Source organism: Prionailurus viverrinus, chromosome C2 (genome assembly GCF_022837055.1).
Source record: "Prionailurus viverrinus isolate Anna chromosome C2, UM_Priviv_1.0, whole genome shotgun sequence".
NCBI lineage: Eukaryota > Metazoa > Chordata > Mammalia > Carnivora > Felidae > Prionailurus > Prionailurus viverrinus.
Genome location: NC_062569.1, coordinates 111,514,412 through 111,529,738, shown reverse-complemented (window position 1 = coordinate 111,529,738; position 15,327 = coordinate 111,514,412). Strand labels below are relative to the sequence as shown.

At 38.3% G+C, this 15,327-nt stretch overlaps 1 protein-coding gene across 5 annotated transcripts in view; it reads left to right on the top strand.

Annotated features, from left to right (window-relative positions):
* LNP1 (leukemia NUP98 fusion partner 1) overlaps positions 1 to 15,327 on the top strand; it is a 38,325-nt gene that overhangs the window by 10,241 nt on the left and 12,757 nt on the right. For all 5 annotated transcript variants that reach the window (XM_047875309.1, XM_047875307.1, XM_047875310.1 and 2 more), the window contains exon 3: positions 12,796 to 12,996. In XM_047875309.1, the coding sequence (XP_047731265.1) occupies positions 12,835 to 12,996 (162 nt within the window). In that variant the 5' untranslated portion in view covers positions 12,796 to 12,834. The remainder of the gene's footprint in view (positions 1 to 12,795; positions 12,997 to 15,327) is intronic.

Genomic DNA, 15,327 nt, shown 5'->3' with positions numbered 1-15,327 from the left:
TAGCTTTTCTTTTCATTTTCTTAACAGGGTGATTTACAGAGCAAAAGTTCTTAATATGATGGGATCTAGCTAATCAGTTTTTCCTTTTATGAATTATATGTCTAGTGTCAAATCTAAGAACTCTTTGCTTTGTTATTTTTTATTTTTTTAAATTTTATTTTTAAAGATTTTTTTAAAATTTATTTATTTATTTTGAGAGAGAGTGTGTGTGAGTAGGAGAGAGGCAGAGAGAGAAGAGAGAATCCCAAGTAGACTCTGTACTGTCAGTGCAGAGCCTGATGTAGGGCTTGATCCCACAAACTGTGAGATGACAACCCTAGCCAAAATCAAGAGTTGGACACCCAACCCACTGATCCACCCAGGTGCCCCAAGATTTTATTTTTAAGTAATATCTACACCCAAACCTACAACCCTGAGATCAGGAGTTACATGTTCCACCAACTGAGCCAGCCAGGCACCCCTCTTTACCTAGTTCTTGATCTGAAATATTGTCTCCATTTTGTTCCCTAGAAGCTTTATAACATCACAACTTATTTAATTCTGTGATCCATTGTGAGTTAATTTTTGTATAAGGTGTGAGACATAGGTCGAGATTCATTTTTTACTTTGTTTTTACTTTTTTTATTTTTTTAAACAGGGAAAACACACATGTGTGTGCACTGCCAGATGGCTGCTAGAAGATTCAGTTTTTAAAATGTGAATGTCCAATTGTCCCAGCACCATTTGTTGAATAGATTGTTCCTTACTCCCCACCCCCACTCTGCCAAAAGTGCTTTTGCACTTTTGCAAAATCTAGTTTAAATATATATATTTATATCTGTTCCTGGATTCTCTGTTCTGTTCCATTGGTCCATGTGTGTCTTTCTCTATCAATAGAACATTCTTTATTATTGTAGCTATACAGTAAGCCTTCACATTGTATAGCATGATTTTCCTACTTTATTCTTCATTTTCAGAACTGTTTTTAACTATTTCATGTCCTTTGAATTTCTATAAATTTTAGAGTAAGCTTTTCTATGTCTACAAACACCTTGATAGGCATTTATATTAAACCTAGAGGTCAGTATGGGGAGAAATGACATCTTTACTCTGTTGACTCTTCTAATTCATGAGTAAGCCTTTCTATTTATTTCATCTTCTTTGATTTCTTTTTATCAGCTTTTTGTCCTTTTCAGCATACAGTGTCTGTACATGTTTTGTTAGATTTGTATCTAGGTATTTCACTCTCTTTGGAGCAATTGTAAATGGTATTATAATTTTAATTTTATTTCTGTGTGTTCATTTCAGTATGTAGAAAATGCAGTTAATTTTTCTTTGTATTGAGTCTGTATCTTGTAACATTGCTGAAACTCACTTCTAGGTTCTAGGAGTGTTTTTTGTATATCCCTTGGGATTTTATATAGAGACAATCATTATCACAAATAGAGACAATTTAATTTCTTTCTTTAAAATCTGTATGCCTTCCCTCACCCCACTTCCATTTTTCTTCCCTTATTGAACTGGATAGAACTTCTAGCGCTGTGTTGAATAAAAGTGGTGAGAGTGGGAATTCTTGCCTTTTTCCTTATCTCAGGGGGGGAAGCTTTCAGTCTTTCCCCATTAAGTATGACATGCATGAGTTGTTTTAAAATAACATCTTTCAGGGCACCTGGTGGCTCAGTTGTCAAGCCTCTGACTTTGGCTCAGGTCATGATCTCACAGTTCTTGAGTTAGAGCCCTGCATCAGGCTCTGTGCTGACAGCTCAGAGCCTGGAGCCTGCTTCAGAGTCTGTGTCTCCCTCTCTCTGTGCCCCTCCCCTGCTTGTGTTCTCTCTCTCTCTCTCTCAAAAATAAATAAACATTAAAAAATTTTAAAATAGCATCTTTTCATGATTACAAAAGTGATGCATAATCACTTGAAGAATAGAAATAAGTATAAAGAACAAATAAAAATTATCTGAAATCCATGATTCATAGTTGATATTTGAGATCATACTAATGAATTGTATATATTAGGGTTCTCCAGAGAAACAAAACCAATAGGATGTGTGTGTGTGTGTGTGTGTGTGTGTGTGTGTGTGTGTGTGTTATGGAGAGAGAGAGATTGAGAGAGAGATTTATTTTAAAGAATTGGCTCACATGATATGGAGGCTGGCAAGTCCAAAATTTGCAGAGTGGGCCAGCAGGCTAGAGACTCATGGGTAAGCAATATTGCAGTTGAAGTACAAAGGCAGTCTGTTGGTAGAATTCCTTGTTTTGGGGGTAGGTCAACCTTATTTTCTATTTAGGCTTATTTGATTAAATGAGGCTCACCTGCAGTATGGATGGCACTCTGCTTTACTCAAAGTCCACCAGTTGAAATATAAATCTCATCCAGAGATCTTGCCATTTGCAACAAACATGGATGGATCTAGGGGTCTTATGTTAAGTGAAATAAATCAGATTGAGAAAGACAATTAACATATGATTTCAATTATATGTGGAATCTACAAAATAAAACAAATGAATAAACAAACAAAAAAAGAATTAGACTTATAAATAAAGAGACCAAAGTGATAGTTGCCAGAGGGATGGGCAAATGGATGAAGAGGAATGGGAGATACAGGCTTCTGGTTATGGAGTGAAGAAGGCATGGGAATAAAAGGCACAGCATAGGGAACATAGTCGATGATATTGTAATGATGTTGTATGGTAGCAGACATAGCTACACTTGTGGTGAGCATAATATAACATATGGAGATGTGGAATCACTATGTTGTACACCTGAAACTAACGTACCATTGTGTGTCAACTATATTCAAAATTTTTTTGAAATTTTATTTGCCATAAATAAATAAATAACAATTTACACTTAAAAAATGTAAATCTCATCCAAAAACACCCTCACAAAAATATACAGGATAATGTTTGACCAAACATCTGGGTAACATGGCCCAGTCAAGTTGACAAATATTTTGAGAAGTTTTCTGTGTCATTAAATCCCTCGCTTTTTTATGATTGCACAGAATTCTGTTATATGAATATATCAGAATTTATTAGCATGGTCTTCAATTGTCATACATTTAAGATGTTTCCATATTTTTGCTATTTTAAATAATGTTATGATGAACAAATATCTTTTGTTGTACCTGTTTATATACCTATAATACTAAGAAGAGAAATTTCTGGATCAAAGAATATAAATATTTTTTAAAAATCTTCTTAATACATCTTGATATATTTCTTTCCAGAAAGACTATATTCATACTAACATTATATGGCATTTGATCCTCAGAAAATATTGTTCTGGAGCTTCATTAAAATTTTTATTTATAATAGTCTAAAGACCACCCATTGTTTATTGACTCAGACTTTCCAATTTCTTTTCCTAACTGTCATATTTTGTCACAGTTTCCTTTAAATGTTTGGTGGTCTACACCATTATTGTACATGCACAATTTTGCCCCTCTTAGAAGTGAGCTCAAAAGATTCTCTAATTCCTTCCGTTCTTTTCTGAGGCATTTCTTATGGGGAGGCTTGTAGACTCAGATTAAAAGAAAGTGCTGAGACATTACCCTTAGTTTCGGTGAAATTGTAATTAATGACTTGGAGGAAGCCTTTTCTGAAGTATAACACACTGATGAACTAAGCTGATAAAGTTTTTTTTTCTTTTACATATGGCAAATTTTAACAAATAGGATGTGCAATCTGTTTTAGAATAATAGCTGCTCAGGAATCAACAAGACCTTGAGAGGCCATAAAATTAATAATACTACTGGAGACAAAGCTAGACAGATTCCATCTCTGGCAGATGAGAATGAATGCCATGCTTAAAGTTCTCTGTGGAAGAGATGATGTATTGTCTTATAAAAACCTGTTCCAGCATCTAATGACTTTGACTATTATGAAACCCACCAGTAGCCCAAATCCTGCAGAACTTAATGATGCTTAATGCCAAAGTAACTAGATATTTATCTAACCAATATTTTTGTAGGCAAACCTTTTCCACCCTCATATACATACATTTTAAAAATTTATTTATATTGAGAAAGAGAGAGTACGCGTGTTTGTGAGTGATGGGGAGGCAGAAAGTGAGGAAGAGAGAGACTTCTCCAAGCAGGCTCCGTGCTGCCAGCTCGGAGCCTGTTGTAGGGCTCAAACTCACCAACTGTTAGATCATGACCTGAGAGAATGAGAGAATTGGAGGCTTAATGGACTGAGCCACCCAGGCGCCCATCCTCCTCATATATTTTTTACATCAACAATAGTATATTTTAAAAATAGTTTTCATGATATAAGCTACATAACTTTTTAGAATAAGAAATAATGATGATCTGCCCTCAAATAATACATACTTTCAGACCCTTGGTTAAACACCAAGCAGTCGTGCTTTTGATGATCACTTCAACAGTGTAACCTGATACACTGCAAACTTCACAGTGTAACTTGATAACAATCATGGAAATGGATGACTACATTATGACATGTTGCCTGCAAAAGAACATTCTAACAACCAGGACACTAAATATAACAGCACACAGTTTCAAATATTCAAGCACTGCTTTCTGGCAAGTAGAAACTGTATAAAAACCGCTGATGTATTTTGACTATACATAAATATATAAGGATGTAGCAGCTCAGTTCTCCCATACATAGCACCTCCTTTCTCGAATGAGACTGGCTCAGGAAAGCTTGAAAATAGTATGGGGAATAATTCTTCCCTTTAACTGCCAAGGAAGAAAATGAACTAAAAAAATAAATTACTATAACCATAGGGGCTATAGAGAATGAAATAAAGGGAAGGCATTGCAGTAAATAAAGGGAAATAAATAAATGAGAGAATGAAATAAAGAGAAAATCATTTTTTCATGATAGTAATCTCCTGAAGCAGTGAATGTGAGAGGGGGCATCGAAAAGCCGCTTCATTTTCACATAGCCCAAGGATTATTCTCACTGATTCCCTGGGTACCCATGATGTCTGACTGCTTTATGAGAACACACACACCACAAGCTTCCTACCCTCGAAGGGAAGGTAATTCCTTTCACATTAAGAATGATAAGAAAACACACATTTAAACTTTCTAGAAAACTTCAGCTGTCTTGGCCCCTTTGACACTTTTGAGTACACACCGTGGGCCTGGCAAGGCAGAACATTAGAGCAGGGGCCAAAGGGCAGCTCCCTTTGGTCCAGTGCCCCTGGCACTGTCTCCTCAAGGCAGGTGTCCAGGGATCTGCCAGGGGAAGCTGGTGGCCAGGCTCCCAGGTTGGGACATGGCCTCCTCTTGTGTGAGGGATTCTAAGACAGACTGGAAGAGCAGTTCTCCGCCAGCTGCCAAGACCTGACAACTGCTGCTGCTGTCCCCTTGCTGCTCCGGGTTTGTTATAAGGACCTTTGTTCAGGCAAATCAGGGAGCCATCTTTCTCATACCTTTAAGTAAATGAGCTAAAGTAGGAGAAAAAATGGAAGTGGACTGATTTTATATAATGTAGACCAAATTCTTTTTCATTTGGGGGGTAACTTCATAGCTTATTTCTTTGGGAGAATTTTTGGCCAAAGTTGTGAAGGGTTCCTTTTCCTTCCTGTATTGGGGAGTCCTGGAGACCAGCCTTAGGTGCAGTGACTCACAGGACTCACAGGGCTCAGCATGCAGTTGATAAAATGATGCAAAGAAAAATCATCAAAGTAAAAAGACACATAAGTGAAGTCTGGAGGAAACCTGTCTCAAGCTTCCAAGAGCCCTTGGAATATAGAACATGCTTAATTCTTCCATTAATGAGAAGTGTTGTTTACCAGAGAAACTTACTGGGAACTCAGACCCCAAGCCTTTTATTGGATGATGGTCATGAGGCACACACTGTCTAGCATGTACAGAAATTCCAGACTTCCAGAAAAAAAAACTAGTTGTTCAGCATAAACCAAAGTTTGGATAAGCTATTTAGACTACTCATTAATTAGGGTAAATTTTATAATATAGGGAAAGTTAACCAGCCAGGTTCCCAGATGCCAGTCAAGGGCCAACCTTGCAGGAAGACTTTTCTAAGGATATGTAGTCTCAGGCTACTATGCTAACTCTTTTCTACATAGTCTACCCCATTTGGCCAAGACGTTTTTAGAGCAAAATTATCATCAGTAGAACCCCATGCGGCAGGGTGAAGGCAACTTGCTGTACTGACTCTCTTATGCCCTCCACAGTCCTGGATTTAGCCAATTAAAACAAATCCCACTGGGATGCCTGGGTAGCTCAGTTGGTTAAGATTTAGGCTCAGGTCATGATCCCAGGGTCATAGGATTGAGACCTGAGTTGGGTTCTGTGCTGAGCATGGGGCCTGCTTAAGGTTCTCTCTTTTTCTCTCTCCCTCTCTCTCTCTCTCTGTCTCTCTCTCTCTCTCTGTCTCTCTCTCTGTCTCCTCTTCTGCCCCTATCCTCTGCTCGTGCTTTCTCTCTAAAAATAAATTTAAAAAATTAAAATTAAACAAACAAGTCCCATTAACAATAAAGGTCAGGGGCTCCTAAGGGGCTCAGGTAGTTAAGCGTCTGACTCTTGATTTCAGCTCAGGTCATGATCTCGCGGTTCATGACATGATCTTGTGCTGACATTGTGGAGCTTGCTTGGGATTCTCTCCCTTTCTTGCTCTGCCCCTCCCCCACCCATGGGCCCACAGGCACTCTCTCTCTCAAAATAAATAAGTAACCTTTTAAAAAATTAACAATTAAGTTCAATTTTAGTAAGTCAGGGGGCTCTCTCCTAAAGTTTTTGCATTAACTTTTTTTACTTGACCTAAGTCATCAGTTCAAGTGCAGTACAAGGCTAGTAAAGCTGAAGCTGTCCTGCATGTCTTCCAGGACTGAGGTGACTCATGAAAGTCAAGGTGCATGTATAAGGTGTATAATACCAGAGAGTACTCTTGGAAACAAAAAGTTTGCAATTGTTAGGTCACCCAATGAAGGCATACATTAGTTAGGCATTAGAGGTTAACAGGGCTCCCCAGTGTGGCTTCCCACTGTGGGTCCTTCTGCTCTAGGGTCTCTGTCCAGTCCAAGTAATGCAGTTGAGTCCCTAGTTTTAGAAGCACTTCCAGAAGGCAGTTTCAGCCAGTTTTGCTTGTTTTTGACATCAGTTCATTTGCCTCATGAGTGTGGATGACATCTAGAGGTGTTCTTCATGGGAACATAGGAGCTGCCCCACAGTCAGCACTGTCAGGTGTGATCATAGGTTCAGTAGTTGGTTTGAATTCAGGACCTCACAGCATACTGGGAAGGCAACATTGGCATTCAGGAGTAGTTCTGAAAAACAGAGTAGTTATGAGAAATAGGGATCATTAATGTCCTCCTTCCTGCATTTCCCAGGTGCTGTGTGTGTGTGTGTGTGTGTGTGTGTGTTTTCTGTTATTACAAAATCAGTGTGTCTCATTTAATAATCATTACTTTATGTTTCTTCCCCAGTCATTTTTTATTCTCATTTTTCATCAACAAGAGTTGGGTGTAAAGAGGGTATTGAGAATTTAGCTGTTACTCCATGGTATTGCTACCTTGACATCATTTTGTTTGACCAAGCAGTGACCTTAAACTGACACTAGACCCCTCATACAAGCACATGCCCTAGATAGCAGTCTGCAGAGTCACAGGCACATGTAAGTTCCTGCTATCACTTCCCCAACAGCCCTCGTGATCAACAATCTCCCCTGACCCCCACTGCCTTCCCCTTATGGAGCTCCTTAAATAAGACTACCGTGTGGCTTATCAGACCCTGCCCTTTTAGCTTGAGTTGACCAATGTAACCTTAGACCTGGGAATCCCAAAGCACTCCACCTGCAGACTTTAATAAAAACATGTGTCCCAGCTTCTGCCTCACTCTGTCGGCACTCTGCCATGACCTCCCCACAATAGCCCTCAAGGTGTGCCAGGTACTTCCTCCAGGACCTGTAAATAAAAAACTTCTCTATTTTAATTCTGCTTGTGGTCTGTTGTTGAACCACAGTTCACCATCTGACATCCCATGCTCCACTTAATAAGTGATAATTTAACAAATTCATAACAGAGGGATAGAAGAATTTACACAGAAAAACACTGTTAATATAACTTAACCAGAAAGACATATCATCCTCAGGAACTGGTTAGGACAAAACCCTGAATTTTCAAAAGTTTTCAGAACATGTTTACATAACTCTCACCCTTTTCATCCTGATCATTTATTCGGTAATCAGCCTGAAAAAGAACAATCTTTGTTTGGGAATTGCTACATTTAATAATCAAACTGCCTAACTAAGGAGAAAGGTAAGTAAAGTAGAATCAGGCTATCAGTCTGTCGTTGCAAATTTCAAATAATCTTGAAAGTCAGACATAAGTCAACAGCAGTGAGACATTCCTGAGCAGTGGGTGAGAGGAGACCCCCCTCTGTCAGGAGTGGAGTGGAGAGGTCTACCCTACATTCTGTGTTGTCTTCCAACTTAACAGCTTTCAATGGGAATCACACATTAGGTTCCTTGTGATCATTCATCTCAAATGCAATTAGCCCCTGCGTTAGAAATATACAGCCACTAGCAGCTTGGTTTCAGATGGTCCCATCAGAGAATGAGCCCTTCCTAGTGGGTATCTACAGGTGACCCATGTAATCCAGCCAGCATCCACAATGTTTCTGGCCCTACAGAGGGGTGTCTTAAGTCTTCAGTCGTCTTAGAGTCTGTTTGATTCATTTAGCCTATGTCTACTTTCCAAGATTGGAACTGTCTGTTACAGATGTTGTTAGGTTTCAGCATACCATTGGGTCCAGGCAATTAGGATCTCTGAATTCAGGATTCCAAAAAGCCAATGACTTTTCTTTGACAGCAGCAAAGGTGAGAGACTACAGGTTAGACAGTGGTGTTCCAAGGCTTTTTAAGCCCCCTTTATCTTGTTGGACTTAGAGTTCAAATTGACCTACTCAAAAATATACACACTTAGTCTAGAAAATCACCAGTCTGTAAGAGTCAGACCTCTGATTTTACAGAAACTTATTGTCAAGCTAAAAAACTACTTTTTAAACCTCAAAAACTATATTTTCCTGTGGAGAATATTTCTCTTTCTGTTGTCTGCCTTTTCTCATAGGGTCCAACAGGCAAAAATCATAGCAAAAACAATTAGTTATGAAGATTTCAATATTCAGAAGTTCAAAGAGTTAAAATTTTTAATCCATCCAAACAAGAAAGTTATGTTATATTAACACTTTTATTGGGAGACTTCACCAGATTAGAATAATCCTTCTAGCCTTTATGAAATTACAAGCATATATTTTTTAATCGTTAAAAAAATTATATAGCCAGATGCAATAGCCATAAAACAAAAAATAAACACATAAAAACATAAAACAAAAAATAAACTTTTAGAAAGTTTCTTAATCTTTCTTTCTTTTCTTTTTCTTTTTCTTTTTCTTTTTTTTTTTTTTTTGTTGCAAGTTTACTCAAACCTTAGCAGTAAATTCAACACTTTTAGGATTAACATTACAACTACTGAGAGATCCCAGCTGGAATGCAACAGGCTGCTGCACCAGTGGGTAGATTGTTATTTTTCCCCTCTTCTTCTCCGGCCCCCCCATCTCTGTCTTTTTTTCCTAATTTGTGTAAAGTTTTCTCCAGCCTTGGAACTGACTTAATCTTATTTCCTCCCACTTGGAGGAGTGAACAATACAAACATACAACATCTTGGCTCACACAAAATGTTTTAAAGGAATGTTTGAACCCTTTCTCCTCCCACCTGAAGGACAGAACAAAACCTAAAGATGTCACTCAGCCTGCACATTTTAATTCCTTCACCTTAGCTACCATGGCCGAAAGCAGCCAATAAACCCAATTCTCCTAGGGTTGGATCTATCATTTTTAATTCCATAGGTAACCTTCACCTTTCACAAGAGACATCATCTCCGCTGCTGTTTCATACCACAGGTGACTAGGTGGCCATTGGGAGGTGAAGGTTCACAATTGTATCCCTTTCATACCTCCTTTCTCCAAACACTGTTTTAGCCATATTTCAGTGAGTCAGAGCTGTTTTTAATGAATCCCACTTCTGACACCAACTGGCACCCCAGTTTAAAGATTGCTAGAAAAATCCACAGCATATAGTTATACTTATGGATAAGATTTGTTACACTGAAAGGATACAAAGTAAAATCTAAAATGGTAAAGGGCATGTTGGGTGAAGTCTGAAGAAAGCCAGGCACAAGCTTCCAAAATATATATATATTTTTTCCATTGAAGCCTTATTATAGGATGTGTTTAATTTCTCCAGTAATGAGTTTTGGCAACACATGTGAAGTGTCTACATTCTCATTTGGGACTTAGTGCCCATGGTTTTTAATGGGTGCTGTTTATGTGGGACCCTGCTATGGGCTGTATGTTGTAATCCTACAAAATTCATATGTTGAAGCCTAAATATAATATGATGGTTTGTAGATAACGGCTTTGGGAGATAAATGAGAGGGTGGAGCCCTCATGAATGGGGTTAGTGCCTGTGATGGTTAATTTTATGTCAATTTTATGGGGTGCCCAGATTAAACACTATTTCTGGATGTGTCTGTAAGGGTGTTTTTAGATGAGATTAGCATTTGAATTGATGGGCTCAATAAAGTTGATTGTCCTCCCCAGTGTGGTGGGCCTCATCCAATCAGTTGAGGATCTGATTAGAACAAAGGACAGAAGGAGGAATTTGCCCTTTTTTCCCACCTCACTTCATAAATTGGGATATCTCATCTTCTCCTGCCCTTGGGCTTGGATTTACACCATTGGCTCCCCTGGTTATCATTAGACTTGGACTGAATTACACCACTGGCTTTTCTGGGTCTCTAGTTTGCAGATGGTAGATTGTGAGGCTTATCAACCTCTATAATTGCATAAGCCAATTCCACATAATAAATCTCCATATTTATAACTTTATCTGCACATTTCCCAATATAAGAAGGGTTCAGAACTCCAAGACATAGATGTCACTCAAAGAGGTTTTTAAAATAATGTCCTATTTCTTTTCCTCAAAATACTTTGAAGCAATAATTAGGTATGACCTGTTCTGGTTTTTCAATCCTCTGGTCATAGATTTATTATTTTGTTTCAAAAATTGGAAGAAAAGACATTCCTGTCTTAAGAGGAATAGAAAAGAAGAGGTTTATCCATAGTTAAGTTTTGTGGACATACCTATCCTGCTTCCCCAATGAAGTTACCATGTTTCTTTCTTTAATAATAGAGACAACCAATAGTGGTTGCATACATTTATACTTATAACTTTTCTCATCTGGGCCATTGAGAAACAGGCTTTCTGCATTCTGTAATAAAAATATACAAAGTTACAAGCCTGTATCTCTCACTATTTAAAACAAGAAGTAAAAATGTTGCAAGCTATTTTATGCTTTGGTTATTTTCCCTTAGCAACTTAGAAATTGTGGTACCATGCTCTAGAAACACTGGTCACAATTATTAAGCATGTCTTTTTGCAGCTCAAAGAGTTTTCATATGGGAAATGGCCAAGAATACCTCTGTTTACAAATGCAAAAGTTTCTCAAAGTTTTCTTGGAATACTGGTGGAATGGTGGAGTCTGGACTTCATTATTCTACTCCTTGCTTCAAACTTGGCTATGCTGCTTAGTAGTAATTTAACCTTGAGCAAGTGATGATCTGTTTGAATCTCACTGTCCTTATCTATAAAATGTGATACAAATCTCCCAGGATACATTTAAAAATATGTACATTTACAAATATGTAAAATATTTGACTTCATACCTGGTACAAAGCAGGGGTTTAATAAATGTATTATTCCTGTTATCTCAAAAAATGCCCACTAAAAGGCAAGGTTATAGTGTTCATAGAAGCTTTTTATAATACCCCTACCTGAACACAACCCAAATGACAGCCAAAAATGACCATCAGTTAGTAGATTGAATTTTTTAAAATATGGGATATTCATACAATGCAGTACTATATAGCATGAACTACCATTACTACAAAAGTATGGATAAATCTCACCAATATAACATTGAATGATATGAAATAATACATTCTATATAATACCATTGAAACAAAGTTTAAAAACAGGCAAAATTATAGAGTCAGCAGCCATAAGTCATAACCTTTTGGAGGGAGGATGGATTGGAGGAAGGACAAAGGGAGCCAGCTGAGATGTTGGAAATGTTTTGTCTTCACCTGCATGGTGGTGATCATATATGGGTATATGCATGTAAAAAACTCATCAAACTGAACACTTAATATTTGTACATTATATACATACATGTATATTATTTACATTTATGCAGATATAAATGATACATCAGTAAAAAAAAATGCTCCCTTAATCCCAGGATTTTGTATCAATAGCAGTTTTATTTACTAGGAGTGTATCTAGCAGACAATATAACATGCCAAAAGCTGGCCATCTAGCAGGCTGTAGTCAGTCTGTCCCTTGTAAGTGGCCCCATTTCAGAACTAGCCTGGAGCTGACAGGCATATTATAAGGTCATGCTCCATCATCATTGACAGCTGGAGATGCCATCACATGCCATCGGCAGCAAAGCACAGGGAAAACCAGGCAGTGGACTGTGCTTCCCACCCTTAGGCTTGGAGGCACAAGCCCCAGCAATGGAAGGATTAAAAAGCCTCAATTTAAAAAGACAGGGGGAGGGGAGGGAATGTGGGCTGCACAATTTATAAATAGACATTCCCTGAGGCTGCCTGATGGTGAAGTGGTTGTTTAGTAAATCTTTCTCCCTTAAGAATCCCATTATCGGAGAGCATTTGAAAATACCAGTTTCATTTTGTCTTTTGGGGGAGATCCTGGGTTTCATCAAGTCAGCCCTGTTGGATGATATTGCTCTCTGTCAGATCTAGGGACAGGCCTTCAGTACCTTGAATCACCTATACATGGAGCACAAAGATGATGATGATGATGATGATGATGTGTCTTTTGCCAAATGGATGAGCAGCTTCTGGGGTCACAGCTGGATAGAAGAGAATGAGAGAGGACTCCGAGACCGTCACGGATCACAAGCTGCCAGTTACAGGAAAACCTCCCTGCCCTGCCCAGTGAGTTATTATCAGAGAACCAGGGGAGAGCTGGACTAGGGGAGGGGGGTTTCTATTGGATAATTTTTGAAGAGGCCTTTGGTATAAAATTTTCTTTGGTTAAAAAGCAGTACTTCTAAACCTTTTTATATCCACAAAAATCCCTTTTATTACTTTATCTTGTTCTCCAGGGGAACTGATGTTCATCTATTAGGTAAAGATTTCTTCATTTTTAGTAGTCTAAGATATCTTTACGATTTGGAGCTACTGATAAACCTGAGACAATCCTTCTGAGGGTTAATATAATTCAAGCCAAAGGAAAGACACTTGATATTATAGTTTGTGCAGCATCGGCATGGGTCAATGTGTGATTTCCTATAGTCTTTTTAAAATACTGAAAATAAGCTCCACTATTTGATAACCTCTGAAGAATTGGTGATTCCACATAATAAATCACCACCTTTGAAAAAATTTGATATCCTTTTTCTTCTGGTTCCCCTTTGGTTTCCTGAGGGTAGAAGGAGCCACAATTGTCCTGCCCTCAGCAAGGCAAACACCCAATGTCTAGGGAACAAGATGCAAGCAGGAAAGCCCCTGATGGGGAGTGGGTGGGCCTGACCAGGTGAGGACTCCGCAGCAGGTGCAGACAGTGGTTCTCTTTGTTCAACTGCGGTGCCAGAAGACTCCACTGCAGACACACGTGTCCTCTGCTTCCCAGTTACACAACAATAATACAGCTTTTCTTTTTCATGAGTGACTTAGAATTCCAGCTGTAGAGAATACATTCTCAACCTTCTGCCTCTGTCAACCCCAGAAACAAGTAAGTTTTGGGGTAATGTTATTTTATTTCATTTTTATCCCTAGAGTTCTCAGATGCTTAATGCTTATAAGGGATATAAAAGTGTGTAAGGCAAAGTCTCTTTTACTCTCACTGACCAGCAAGTTTTGAGGAATGTCTTTGAGACACAAATATTTGAAAATAGGTTTCTTACCAAATGCATACTCAGGGACTAAGGGCAAGTTTCAACAGCTCTTTGAGCTTCAGGTACCTTAACTAAAAAAGAAGAGAGGCTGGACTGGATGATCCCTGGGAACCCTTCTAGTGCTAACTGTCCATGATTCTGTTGTAAATGAACACCTGCATATCACGCTCTCATTTTAATCTCTTATGTTCCACTTCGAGTGAGGTATTCACAATGTGTGAACCAGAAGTGTAATTAGTTTCCAGTTTCCAGATAGTGAGGACCAGGGAGAAACAAAGAGAAAAATTCTGATTTGCTATTTATCTCAACAGCCCTTTGGAGCCACTGAAAATAGGAAAACAAAAGAAGACACATGACTTTTAAAATACAGTTTTGTTGAATAAATTCTAGGATTTATTAGACTTTTAATACTGAGATAATCCACCCTTTTTAGAGAATCCATTTTTAGGTTTCAGTGCTGTTTGCCTTAAACTATCAGGGTGGAATTTGTTATGTATGATATTTCTAAAAGATGTCCATATATCTTTTCCTGCTCATACTAGCTTTGAGCATTTGCCTGAATTAACCTCTTCAGATTCTCTTAGTCAACAGTGACTTCCATAATTATCAGACTAACATGCAGAAAGTATGTGCTTATTTAAGGATGCAAAGCATGGAATAAAAATGACCACATTATTCAATAGAACAGCAAGAGCATAAGCACAGAACACAGAGCAGGGAACCCAGAGTGAGGTGAGCAGAGTCCAGGGAAATAGTCAGGGGTCTGAATCTCCACCTCTGGTCACATTATGCCACATATTTATGAAGAGAGCCTGTAGTTGGATACTTAACTGTTCGAATTCTAAAATGTACTCAGGTTTTTCTTACCTTAGAGATATGAGAACCATTAGGTTTTCATTTTTTGTGTGTGTGTTTTGCTTTAAGCTCAATGAATAACTTAAAAAGAAAAGCTTACTCTTAGCTTTATCTCTTTTCTTCTCTCCCCACTGCTCCAATCTAAGGCTCTTCCCTCTCACAACCTATTAGTAACCTGTATCCATCAATATTACATGCGTTGGAAGAGAAGAGTTTTCTCCTTCTTTCCCATTTGAATGTGGTTTCTAATATGGCTTTCAGCCTCATGATTCCCGCAAAACCATAGCGATGGAGCCTTGATTCATTGAACATATTTATTGAATACCTATTATGTGCCAGACATTATGCAAGCCTCTATAGGCTTATAGGGCACAAGAAGACAAACAAAATCTCTGAGCTTGTGGAACTTCCAGTCTAGTGGAAAATACAATTTGTCAGAAAGAACAAGGTAGACAAGGGGTAGAGCGTGGTCCTTTTTAGAGAACACTATTTTTTAACAAGCCTCAGTTTAATG